Source organism: Sipha flava, unplaced genomic scaffold (genome assembly GCF_003268045.1).
Source record: "Sipha flava isolate LNK unplaced genomic scaffold, YSA_version1 213_pilon_pilon, whole genome shotgun sequence".
NCBI classification, from domain to species: Eukaryota; Metazoa; Arthropoda; class Insecta; order Hemiptera; family Aphididae; genus Sipha; species Sipha flava.
The window spans coordinates 519,914-533,232 of record NW_020272828.1 but is presented as its reverse complement, the minus strand read 5'-3'; the positions used below and the strand labels follow the sequence as shown (position 1 = coordinate 533,232).

At 28.5% G+C, this 13,319-nt stretch overlaps 2 protein-coding genes across 4 annotated transcripts in view; both read left to right on the top strand.

Moving 5' to 3' along the window:
* LOC112682865 (neuronal calcium sensor 2) overlaps nt 1-9,471 on the top strand; it is a 49,950-nt gene extending 40,479 nt beyond the window's left edge. For both annotated transcript variants that reach the window (XM_025553619.1, XM_025553620.1), the window contains exons 3-5: nt 7,176-7,319; nt 7,609-7,737; nt 8,102-9,471. In XM_025553619.1, the coding sequence (XP_025409404.1) occupies nt 7,176-7,319; nt 7,609-7,737; nt 8,102-8,278 (450 nt within the window). In that variant the 3' untranslated portion in view covers nt 8,279-9,471. The remainder of the gene's footprint in view (nt 1-7,175; nt 7,320-7,608; nt 7,738-8,101) is intronic.
* Nucleotides 1-11,763, top strand: part of LOC112682866 (neurocalcin homolog) — a 91,432-nt gene extending 79,669 nt beyond the window's left edge. For both annotated transcript variants that reach the window (XM_025553622.1, XM_025553621.1), the window contains exons 2-5: nt 10,795-10,922; nt 10,979-11,097; nt 11,154-11,342; nt 11,447-11,763. In XM_025553622.1, the coding sequence (XP_025409407.1) occupies nt 10,853-10,922; nt 10,979-11,097; nt 11,154-11,342; nt 11,447-11,641 (573 nt within the window). In that variant the 5' untranslated portion in view covers nt 10,795-10,852 and the 3' untranslated portion in view covers nt 11,642-11,763. The remainder of the gene's footprint in view (nt 1-10,794; nt 10,923-10,978; nt 11,098-11,153; nt 11,343-11,446) is intronic.
* Nucleotides 11,764-13,319: the final 1,556 nt, after the last annotated feature.

The following is a 13,319-nucleotide window of genomic DNA, read 5'->3' as shown; positions in this document are numbered from 1 at the left end:
TTTAACATTTTATATAATTAAATAGATATATGAATTTATTATTTTTTTATTTTATTAGTATAAACTGATTTAAATTTTAAATGGTAATTTCGTAATCATACATAATGTCTCTCATTGAATATGAAAATAAATCATAATCTTTTACTTATAAACTTAAAACCATAATATTTGTTTAAAATATTATATAAATCAACATACAATCTTAATGGCTTTAAATGTATTACATCCGTTATACATTTTATGTTCGATAACATCTTACGAATGGAAATAAAATAATGAAAATTACTTTTGGTTCACTATTCTTACGTTAAGTGTGAAGTATTTATATTATATTATCATAAATTTAAAATTTTCAAACGGAATTCAATATATTAGTAAATTGTTATATTCATGTAACCTATACTTACAGATAGTATAGTAGTCATTATTGTCGAGTAAATTTATTGATTATTAATGAAACTATAAACATCAATCCCAACAATGTTATTTATTCAATATAATGTACATATATTTTGTATGTATAACATACGTCGAATAAAAATTATCTATTAAATCACGCCATCAAACATAATCGGGTGGGTCTATACACGTTTGTTAATGTTATTACAGTGACCATGGCAAATCTGTGCCTCAGGATTTACCGTGGTTGTGAATCCCTGCAAACTTTGATCAACTATAATTAACGTACGAGTAGATACGCATGCCGTCGCCATAATGACACTGGTCACTATCGGTCGTTTGGGAGGACTAATAAATCAGATTTAAATGTATTCCGCGCACTTGCAGTAAATACGTCACAGCATACAAGTAATTTGCCCACCGAGATTTATAATTTATCGTAAATACATTTATACAACGAAAAAGTGTTTCGGGCTTATGATTCGTCAAAATCGCTGGGCCCTACTACGATATAATTTATTATTTTTTAATTAAATTATTTCGAATTATTGTGATACGGTATTTTAAAATTCATCAAATTAAATATTTATTATATTAATTTATTTTTTTAAGTATATGTTTATATTTTACATTTCATTCGTCCCAGCTGTCTTGCAAACTCACATCTAATGAAATATCTTAGCGTTTAAAGTTAGGTATTTATTTTATTCAAATTATTAAATTATAGTATTTTCAATGTATTTTATGCTTTTATATTCTTAAAAACTACTTAATACACATTTAAGTGTGACTACTTAATTGACATCATAAACCAATATTCTTCATGATAATTTATTCAACAGTTAATGATGGCACATTTTCAAACGAATGGATGACGTGCCTCAAAAAAAATCGTTTTTCTATTGTCTAAAGATTACAACCGTCTTAAAATATTACTTTATTTTAGTTTCTGTAGAAAAAAAACTTGTTTTAAGATTATACACTTGTCTTCTGTGTAAGATTTTTATTTTATTTTTATTTTTTAGTCTTGAAGCGAACGTATTAACATTTTTGGCAGGATGTTTTAAATCGAATATAAACTGAAAACTTTACTTTATCTTGTCATTTCTTACATCTTTACAATTATTATTTTATATTTAATACCTTTGTACCTTCACGTGTTCATATATTATTATTTTTTAAACATCTCTTTCAACTGTATATTTTTCACCCACCTCCTCCAACCACCTCTTATGGCCACCAGCGTAGAATAAATCCTTATGGTGCAGCTTAAAATTCTAAGACATTTGAAGAGTCTAAGGACCAAACTTAGATACCAACCCGGTCATTAAGCCGTAAAATTATAATAATAATAATAATAATAATTGAAAATGGATACATTGTTTTGCCATGTAGTTTTACGTAAATATTTTCATATCTATAGCTTAATAAAAGAAAAAAAATGTGTATCAACGGTCGGCATATTATTAAAGTGATCAAATTCAATAACATTTTTACTTAATATGTCTATAAGTTTTATAATGTACGGTATTTCTTTAATTTAGCCGTATGGAATATTAAAACTTAATTGCCTACACTAACAAACATGATAGTATGTACTGCTTCTAGTTATTATTTTAATTGAGTATTTATCAAACTATTTTGTGTATGTAGTTAAATATATAACTTGTAATAAGCAACGAATTTTCTTGAAAAATTATTTACTCATTACATTTAATTCAAACTTCTAGTTTATTTTTTTATTTTTTTTATTGTTTAAGTACAATAAAATTAATACAAATATTTTCTATATAATTTTAATTTACATGAAATTAAATAATTTTTTAAGAAGTAAATAATTTTTTAAGAAGTAAATTATTTTAATCTTATTAATACATTTCGATAAGGTAAAACAGTTTTTATTTTTATTTTTCAACTTTTCTGTGAAACGTCACAAAAATATTACTTTAAAAATATAAGCTTTAGAAATTATGTGTTATCTATTAAAAAAAAAAAAAAAAAAAAAAAATCTACAAAAAATCCTGACTTATGTTATTAATAACTCTAAATAAAAAATATAAAGGTTATAAAAACTATTCTCGAGGGACAAACACCAGATGTCATTTTAATCTCAAAAACCCCGTCATTTTTATATCTGACAAATTGTTTACGCTCTATATGAAATAACCTTTAATCCACTCTAGAACTTATCCACCAACAGCACCAGCCCAATCCAAATAAGTCGGCTGGGTATTAAAGTGTTTCATAATTGACAACATAAAAACGTATTTTTACATTTTCTGAATCTAACACTTTTTTAAAAAAATAAGAATCTAAAACCCACATTTTAAAAAACTTTCATAACAATTACGTGGAACTTTATGTATATTATACCTACATTTATTGTTAAAAAACTTTATCACAAAGCACAACTTAAATGAAAAGAAATTTAATAGGTAGTAAATATGAAATAGTATTCACCTCCGTACTAAAGCTATTATAAATAATATTTTATCAAAAAAACTAAAAAGTATCATGAAAACTTAAATCTAATAAGTTGAAAGTATATTATAAAGTATTCAACGAACCATTTGAACTATATTGGTAATATAATTAGATGGATGTGATAGAAAACAACTTTAGAAATAATTTTAATGACATTTCTGATACGATATACTCATACAAAACGTTGTAAGACGTTTGTGAATGACATAACACAATACTAAAAAATTATGTAACTTAAATTTTCCCATTTATATATATTAAAAATAACATTTTCCCATTTCTAACGAATCTGTAGAAACCGATTAAATAAAAACTTTTCTTTTGAGTAATCAAATAGTATTGAATGTTCTAAAAAATGTGTAATCGTTTTTTTTTAAAATAATCATCTAAAATTGGGTACTCTATTAAACAATTATCTATATGTGTTTTTCGTAAATTGTTATTAATAAATACATAGTTAATTATTTAAGTTAGTTATTGTTTAAATCGAAAATTAATGTTACAAAATAATATCTGTAAATTAAATCAAACTTGTTGATCAATCCTAAATGCATATTAAGCCTATAACAGATTGTATTATGTTAATAGACTGCTCGATAAATCACAGTTATTAAACTATGATCTATAAACTTTGAAAAATACTTAAAACGGTAAGAAGAAGCTCTCCGGATACGACTTTCTAAAACGCGAATAATGTAAAATCGTGTTGAAATTAATGGAAAACAAAAAGAAAACCATGGCCAATATAATTTGAATTTCTATAGGCCACGAAATGATACAATATAATGTCTATCCGCATCGTTTTTAAACTTTCCAGAACAATAGGAAAAACGTGCGCGCATAAACATCCGCTCTCTATTTATAACTTATAAAGTTGAAGAAACTTTTCCGTATATACTTGGTATTACACACCATACGCATATAAATGTATATAATGCATTATTGTTTGTACTAAAATAAACGTTTGATTACCCGACAGGTCGTGAAATCATTTTATCTGCGTTATTGAATCTAAACAGACGCGCATTTTTAAAGTCACATAATTGTTTTTTCTTGTTCTCCCCGTTTTTATTACTGCGCGTATTTTCGACTTTCGTCGTAATATATTTCATATACAAAAATGTGTACGCGAACACGTGTATATAAATAGCCGTGCGCGTCGTCCGTACGTTTTGAACGAGAAGCGGAACGCGTGTGCGAGTACAACATTACTTAAAAAAATGATTCCCGTTACGTTCATATATATATATATATATATATATATATGCAGGCGTTCACCCCACGGGTAGAAGATACTTGTCAAGCGAATAATTTTCCATATACAGCGATGTAGTTTCAGCACAAAATATCCGCCCCCGCCAGAAACGCATACATGTAGTCGTACAAACACGCGCGCACACACGACGTCTGTCGGGAGGAGTCGGTCGGAGAAGGTATTATTAACCCTTTCTGGATTTCGTTTCGTGAGATTAATGGCATTAACCCGGGGAATGATTAATTGAGTTTCCCTACGGAATAAGAAGTGTCTGTGCAGCACGTCCCTCCTGACCGAAAGACAACGGAGCCGCGGCCGCCGCGTAAGTCTTGGCGAAACCGTCGGGCTGTTACGCAGAGCTGTTGTGTACACGCAGTTATTTTACGGACGGTAAGGAGCAGCGATAATAATAAAAATAATAATTTCGTAACATTAGCGCAGTGTCAAGTCCCGCAGGATCGGTCACTCGGGTCCGGTTTACCTTTATCATTCCCGTCGCCTACGGCCAACGTTTCGCTCGTCCCGTCCGCGCGTCGCAGTCCCGGGAAATGTTTATTACCACGACGGCGAAACAATGGCCGAACCGAGCCGGCGGTTGTCGTTGTTACGGCCGTTATTGTTGTTGACCTGTCTCGTCGTCGTCGTCCTCCCGTTCCCTCCTTCAGCCTTTTCGACGCTCTCTGGTTTCCCGGTTATCCGGTTAAGCGCGCGGTCGGGCTCCGGCCACGCATTCGTTCCGGTCACATTGAGCCGTCCGTCCGCCTCCGCTCTGTCTCCCGCAACTCTCAGTGTTCACAAGTGAACACAAGTGCTCTGCCGTCGCGCAACGGGGCCGGTTCACGTTGTAACCATCTCGTTAACAAAAAACAACAATTACCGCTTCTTTTGGACGAGCCCCATGAACGCGCCCGCACATTCCTTCCGATGATAATTTATAGTTAAACGGCAAACACGTGTTCGCCGACGAAAGATTTTTGTCCCTCGTTGATTTCAACAATCGGTGATGACGGTGTGTTTGGACGAATACGCGTTTTGTTTTTATTTCCCTTGAAGATTTTAATATTTTTTAAACATGATAACACTCTGATGGAAAAATTCGTTTATGCCATTCTTGGGCGATCGGTCCTGAATGTTCAATAAAACCATACGTAAAGGTTACTATCCCTTAAAAATTCTGAACAATACGCTGATTATGTTTTTATATTATAATACATATCTTGTAAATTATGTTTAATAAAATTGATTGAATCAATACATAATTCGATTAAAAAAATTCCTCGTACAGAACTAGCTAGTTCTGTCCAAAACTGTCTGTTCTATGATAGATGTCTTTGACGAGAACATGAACCTCTTCTAAGTAATACGGAACAATTATTACCAAATATTTTTTTTTTATTTTATTAGGCTAGAATGATGCCTATTTGTTTATTTACCTGTTCCCTCAATGAGAATCGTTTCACTGAACAACGAGATCTTTTACTATTGATTCAGATTTTCGAATAAAAATAATATTAATTACATATATTTGTATCAAAATCATGTTTGCTTGTAAAAATTGTAATTAAATTCCAAACCTCAAACTTTGAATTCAATCGGTCTAAAAAGCGACAAAAGATCCTTAAATTCTTTAAAAAATTGTATATAGTACCCTATTTCCCATCCTCTTCACCCATTATATGATGAATCTGTGCACAACATGATCATGTGTTATGCGCAATACTTTAATAAATATTAATACGGATTAAATTGAACGAATCTGTTTGAACGGTATTCTTGTAAACCTTTTTTTTATACCACGATAAATAATTGACGATCTACTTAATTAAGGATGTACCATGTTTATATTAAGTGTGTGTATATGTTTGAGTTACTGAGCACTTCAATGTGTTTACCAAATTCCACGTTATAGCTCCATGCATGGGTGTGTAGAGTGACTTCATAGAAAAGATCTAGGTACTATGTTTTTCGCAATTAACGAAGCTCATTGAAATATTAATAATATTTATCAACCATAAATTAATGATGGAATAGAATATGGTTTTACATTAACTGTTCTTTATAGTCAATACAAAATATATTATGTTTTGACCTAAAAAACTTACAAAAAACAAAGTAATTATAATAATTAAAAAACTTCAATAGCTGGAAAAAAATTAACTAATTTTATCATTTTAACTCAAACAAGATAAGTAATAAAATTAAACTTTACATTTTAATTTTCTAAATAAATTGTAAAGTTTAGTAATTATTTAAAATAAAGTATTTTTACACGTTATTTGATAATTAATAATAATAATTATAGTGAGTGTCTATATCGTTTGTTCGTATTTTGAAATGTAATGTATTATGTATGTATACTCATATATTGATTATCAATATGCATTTTATTTTACAATGTTTCTATTTTTCATCATTTTTTATAATTTAAAATATTTTAGCTTTTATATTTTAGTTTAATCAATGTTTTCGTTTTTTTTTTTTTTATATATATATCTAGAACATTATGTTTGAGTAAGTTTTTTATATTGTATGATATAAAAATACATACAGTAATACATTGTATTATTTATAAATGTATCTAAGAAATATCATACCCATTATGAACATCATCACACTATTGTTTGACAATTTTCACAAATCATTTGAAATATTCTGAAGTATAGTTTATTATTTTGACATGAAATTCACGCTGGAGCTCATTATTCTCGAGCTGCTTACCTTTGAAGTATAAACTGAGCTTAAGCTTCTACAGTTACATATTCTACTCAACCTTTCTTGTACTAAGCAATATTACCTTTTTCATGTATGTACCTAATTATATAGCTATGAGGAGTAAAATTTTTCTAAAAATATCAACTTGAAATGTACTAACAAATTAAATCTGATTATGTATATTCATACAAGTAATGTATAAATAAGAATCAGTATCTTGAGTTGTAAACTTGTAAAAAACACTAAAGAATAAACACTCGGTGTTATACTTATTTGATATTATATAGAATAGTTTATTAATATTTACATTTTATTTTTATTTCAGCAAGACTGTCCTAACGGCCGTTTAACTCCAGCCAAATTTGTGGACATGTACAAAATGTTCTTTCCGAGCGGCAATGCCGAAGAATTCTGCGATCACGTTTTTCGGACATTTGATATGGACAAAAATGGTTACATTGACTTCAAGGTATATTGTAGTATTATATCGTACTATTATTCAAACTTTATAAAATTAAAATAATAAGAAAGGAGAAGAACCAACACCTTCTGAACGATTTTATTGTATGTACATACCATGTGTCGCCTACTAGTTAAAGGTCATGAAATGAACTTCATCCATCGGACCCCTTCCAATCGTTCAATGAAATATCAACTTTTATTATTCATGAGGTCGCTTCCATATCCACACTAACCTAACTCATGCGTATACTAAACAGTCACTATTAAAACCCACGCATTTGATCGATCGGTTACAGGAATTCCTATTAGCCATAGACGTCACGTCATCCGGTACACCGGAGGAAAAACTAAAATGGGCGTTCAGAATGTACGACGTGGACGGCAACGGAGTCATCGACATTCAAGAGATGACGAAAATCGTTCAGGTATACATTATGTTAAACCAGCAGAGATCTAATCTGGACCATTTTATCGCTTCAAATGCCTGTTATTAAAATTGATAATATACCTCGTTATACATCACAAAAATTCGTCCTTTTTGATTTTGTTTTATACAACGTATCATCATACTGATGCGTTCAGAAATATAAATCAATGAATGAATAATGTATTGACACGTTTATTTATGTTCATATATAAATTACACAACTATTTGTTGGGCAAAACAATTGAAACGTGTCAATAACTTTTTGAAATACTAATGAATTACATTTTCAAATTAAAATATCAATTACTTTGTTGAATACTAATATGTAATTTGTAACTGATTTATGTTTTATGTATACGCAGGCTATCTATGATATGCTGGGCGCGTGTTCATCGAATCGTCCAGCTGACTCTGCCGAAGACCGCGCCAAAAATATATTCGCCAAAATGGATGAGAACAATGACGGACAGCTGACCCAGGACGAATTCCTTAAAGGTTGCCTACAGGACGAAGAGCTGTCCAAGATGCTCGCACCATAACCACTGCCCCGGCTGGCGTGAAAGCCCAAATTATATTTCGCCGCATTTTTTTGTATATCTTTTTCTCTCGCCCCGTAGGGTACGCCTTTGTCGGTGCCAAAAAAAAAAAAATTAAAAAATAAAAAAATCATATTTTCTACAAAATTTTGAATCCAAAAAAAAGCTAAAAATTTAATAATTGTTTTCTTATGGTTATATTTTCTCTAATAGGGTAATTTGTTCATGGTACATGTATAATTTTAATATATACAGAAGTTGCCGGGTTGTACGCGATATTTATCTACGGAGGTACCGCTCCCTTCTCTTGGGTCGATTTGCATAGTAGTCAAAATTCATCGACAGACCTTCGCGACCTTTTTGAATAATGATTTCCCGAATCTCGAGTTAGCTTCCATTTCGCCTGGTGACTTATTTGTGTACATAATTTTCTGCACATTCCCATTTACCTGTAAACTATTTTGTTTTTTATTATTAAAATGGAGACTCAATTGGACTGTTAACCCACATTGTTTTCATTTATAACAGATTTTAATCAGTGCAAATTTAAGCTCAAAAAAAGAAAAACTATAATAATAAAACTCAATTAAGTTCACTGAATCTTAAAAACTCCGTAAAATAACCATTAAAAACCATTTTCGAGGTTGTTTTTTTAATTTTACTCCAATATAATACTATTAAGATTAATTGGCTATAAGAAAACACCAAAAACAAAAAACAAAATTATTAAAAAAAAAATAGAACTTGATTTATTTATGCATAAAATAAACGGGGTTTCTAAATAATAATAATGTCGGGTTCGAAAATCATGTCATCGAGTGGACCACTTGTGTATTAAAAAACTATCGAGAACTTTCTGTTCAAAAATCAAAAATATCGCACAAAAATAATACAAATCAATGATCATAATACGAAATCGTATTGGTTATTTATTGATTATTATTACCTTTGGCTAGTTCATTAAGCCGCTTGTAATTTTAAGAATACATTCTCTTGGACCAATATTATATTTATATAATCTTATCACATTAATTTATAACTTAATTTCTTATTCTATTTTTTTCGTCAATGGTGCACATATATTGTTGGATTCCATTAGCAATAAATCGCAACCAAAGTGTCTGTTACCAAATTATGAAATACATTTACTTTTTATATTTATGATTATTATAATTTAACTAAAAATATTATTATTATGATTGTTGTTATTATTTATATACCTGTGACTTATATTCATACGCACATATAACATTTATTGTATTTGTCTGGTTGTATACTTTTATACATATGTGTGTGTTTGTGTGTGTGTGTATGTGTATGTTATAAGGTACGGCCAAATATTAAACCATCCATTTTCATGTTATATTCAATCTAATAACTTTATTTCAAATATGCAATTGTATGTAAAGTGTAAAGTGCTTTGTCTTTTTTTTCTTATGAAAAATAATACTTTATTTTTAACAGATATGCTTAACTTGGTTAAGCTTTTTACATGTACAAACCTAATTAATTCAAGTGTTTTGTTATTTTACTTTATTTTTCCTTTCATCTCAACATATCTTATAACATTTTATTCTTCAGGCAAATGAAACATATTCAACGGAGAAATTATATAGACGATTTGCATACATGTAATATTTTTGTAGACATTTCTTATATTTTATTCTATACATACGTCACAACAATGTATTTTAATCTCATTCACTCTGTACAAGCGTACATATAATTAATTAATTATATAGAAAAGTTATTTAAATCAATTTTAAAAAACTTAGGGTTAATTATTAATTGAGAATTTTTTCATACACCAATTTGTATAATCCATTATTATTATTATTATTATTATAGATGTTTTATTATACACATAGTGTGAAAAATCTATGGAGAGTGTTGTCCTTTATAGTAATTTTCAAAATCCAACAAAACTTTTTCTTTACTCTTTTTTTATGTATGTATGTAACATTTATGAATATGTAATACAATGTAACAACTTGCATTCATATTTATGTACGTACATATAAAATAAAACTAATAAATAAATAATAGTTAAATATTTATAATTAGTAACAATAATGTCTAGCTATTACACGAAACAGACCAACTTATTTTAATTATCTTACTTTATTTTATACAATACATAATACATACATTTTTCTGCACATATTGTAAAAAAAATTCGATATGGCAACTATTTTTATTTTTTTTTTTGTTATACGTAGGTTAAGTTTAATATTAAATAGCTTAGTCAATTAGTTCTTAAGGTTAAGAAATGTTATGTTTCTTTTCTGCTCTGAGCGCTGTGTATGGTTAACAGATGAATCAAAAACTAAAATTTATTTCATTCTGATGTCTCGAAAAAAATTGTGTTTTTCTTTAATTACCTTTGAAAAAATAATCCCGCCTAAAAATGCATATTATCTTTTTATCAAATTGGTTATGACTACAATGTCAATATATATCTGTGAATAGTTATTAATTCTAATGCTGTTTGTGTAATAAACTGTTTTATAACTCTACAGATTATGAGAATGAAAGCTTAATGGTACTTGATTACATATATTATAGTAAGATTAAAGGATGGGAAAACAGAACAGTAAGTTGAAGCCTGAGGTCTTGGAAGACCTAAGACAAAATACTGAATTCTCCGGTTTGTTTTAACCAACTGTAAATATATATCAGAAATACTTATGAGTATTTTTGCAGATGCTGAGATTCAAGAATGGTATAAAGGTTTTCTAAAGGACTGTCCAGGAGGGCATTTAAGTGTTGAAGAGTTCAAAAAAATTTATGGAAACTTTTTTCCCTATGGTGATGCATCTAAAGTAAATATACTATTATTATGCAAAAGAATTCTTTATCATACGATTGCTTAAAATAGTTTGCAGAGCATGTATTTCGAACATTTGATGCCAATAGTGATGGCACAATAGACTTCAGAGAGTTCCTCTGTGCTCTGTCAGTAACATCACGTGGAAAATTGGAACAGAAATTGAAATGGGCTTTTAGCATGTATGACTTGGATGGAAACGGCTTCATTTCACGCCAAGAAATGCTGGAAATTGTTACGGTAAATTCATTAACTTAATTTTACCCATTTATTAAATATACCATATAATAGTATATTTTTTATTTATTACAACTATAATAACATACTAAATATGGTAATTACAGGCTATTTATAAGATGGTAGGTACTGTAATGAAAATGCCTGAGGATGAGTCAACACCAGAAAAAAGAACAGACAAGATATTTAGGCAAATGGACAAAAACAATGATGGTCGTTTGTCATTGGAGGAATTCATTGAAGGTGCAAAAAGTGATCCTTCTATTGTTCGATTATTGCAGTGTAATCATGCTGTCCAATAGGACTAGCAATATACTGAATTCGCCTGCCTTTTAACTGAAGTCACAATGTGTTTGGACCTCTTTTTTTTTTTTTCCTTTAACTTTTAAATTCCTAAAGAATTTCATCTATCAAAAAGCTTCAATCAAACATCAATACGTGTGCTATAATGGTTAATGCTTATGGAGTTTTAAGGAATATAATATAATTTATCTTTGTAATATTTTTTTCTTTTCTTAGATTAAAATAATTTTATTTTAACTGCGTACCTCATTCAATAATAATACATCACGAATATATATGACATAATAAAACACGTGTTGATGATTTATGCTAAAAAATTACTGTTTTTACTGTGATATATTCTTAAATTTATTTAAATTTTGATCTTCTTATCAATAAAATGTATTATTATTATTATTATTATTATTATTACTATTATTATTTTCATTGGGCGAAGATATTTTATATTCCTACCTATTATATAATTTTTATTTTTTCCATAATACTAATTATTATCTGTAGTTTTGCTTGTTTATTTAAATTGAAAGATGTGCAATGACTTTAAGAGCCAAATCTCAAGCTTACATGCAAAATATGATTTAATATTTTACAAATTTCATATTTATATTCCTTTTTATGATTCTTTATGTCATAAATCATCCTAAAAGAATATAGGAAAAAAACATATTGCACATCTTTCATTAATATAATATATAGAAATTTTTTCCAAGATGCTATTTTGATAGATTTTTGTTTAATTATGATTTTCCGTTTTTCGATAAACATAAAAATTCAATAAACAAACATACATTTTGTAGGGTTCCTATATCTAGTCTTTGTTTACTGTTCTAATCGTATCATAGTTAATATCAATGAGTCGCTTCTAACATAAAAAAATAAAAATAAATTACCTTTTTCCGTAGGTTTGTAACTTTTTTTTTTATACCCTTTAAGAGAAGAGTATGTATTAACTATTGTTATTTAAGATTAACTAGTTTAACTTGTAATATTGTTGAAAATTTAAGAGCCCTAATTATGAGGATTGTGTTTGAGTTGTTATTATTTTCAAAAATATATTTTTTTAACTTGGCTTTTGTCCGACTCTTAGTTATGTGCCGTTTTATACATTCGTGCTCAAATCTATTTCCACATCCTCGGTGCTATTCATGTTTAATAGTAAATCTGTAACCCTAAAAAAAAATTTTTGTTGTCTTTGTTTCTCCATTAATGCAACCATACATTGTTTTAATTAATATTAATCTCATTTATTTTCAATAAATATTGGCTTACGGTTTTCAGTCTATATATACATGTATTATACTTATCTTAATATGATACTTTTTAACTGTTATAGTACTATTAAATTGTATAATTTTTTATTGGATTGTGTGTTTAATTGGTATAAATTATCTTGATTATAACTAATGTATACTTAAAAATAAGTATAAGAAAGATAAAAATACAAATGAATAACCAAAAAGACAAATGTACACGCAGCATATTTTCTTTCCATTTAATATGTCAAACAATTTTTGCATATTTGCTCAAGTGTCAGTTATGTGTCAAATTGTTTTCTTCCCTTGTTTTCCTGTCAAAAATTGTGAATTACATTTTTCAAATCGTACATATTTGACAATTGTGTAAATTACATATTATATTATTATATGCAAATATTTACTGTATACCTAAAAAGTTTGT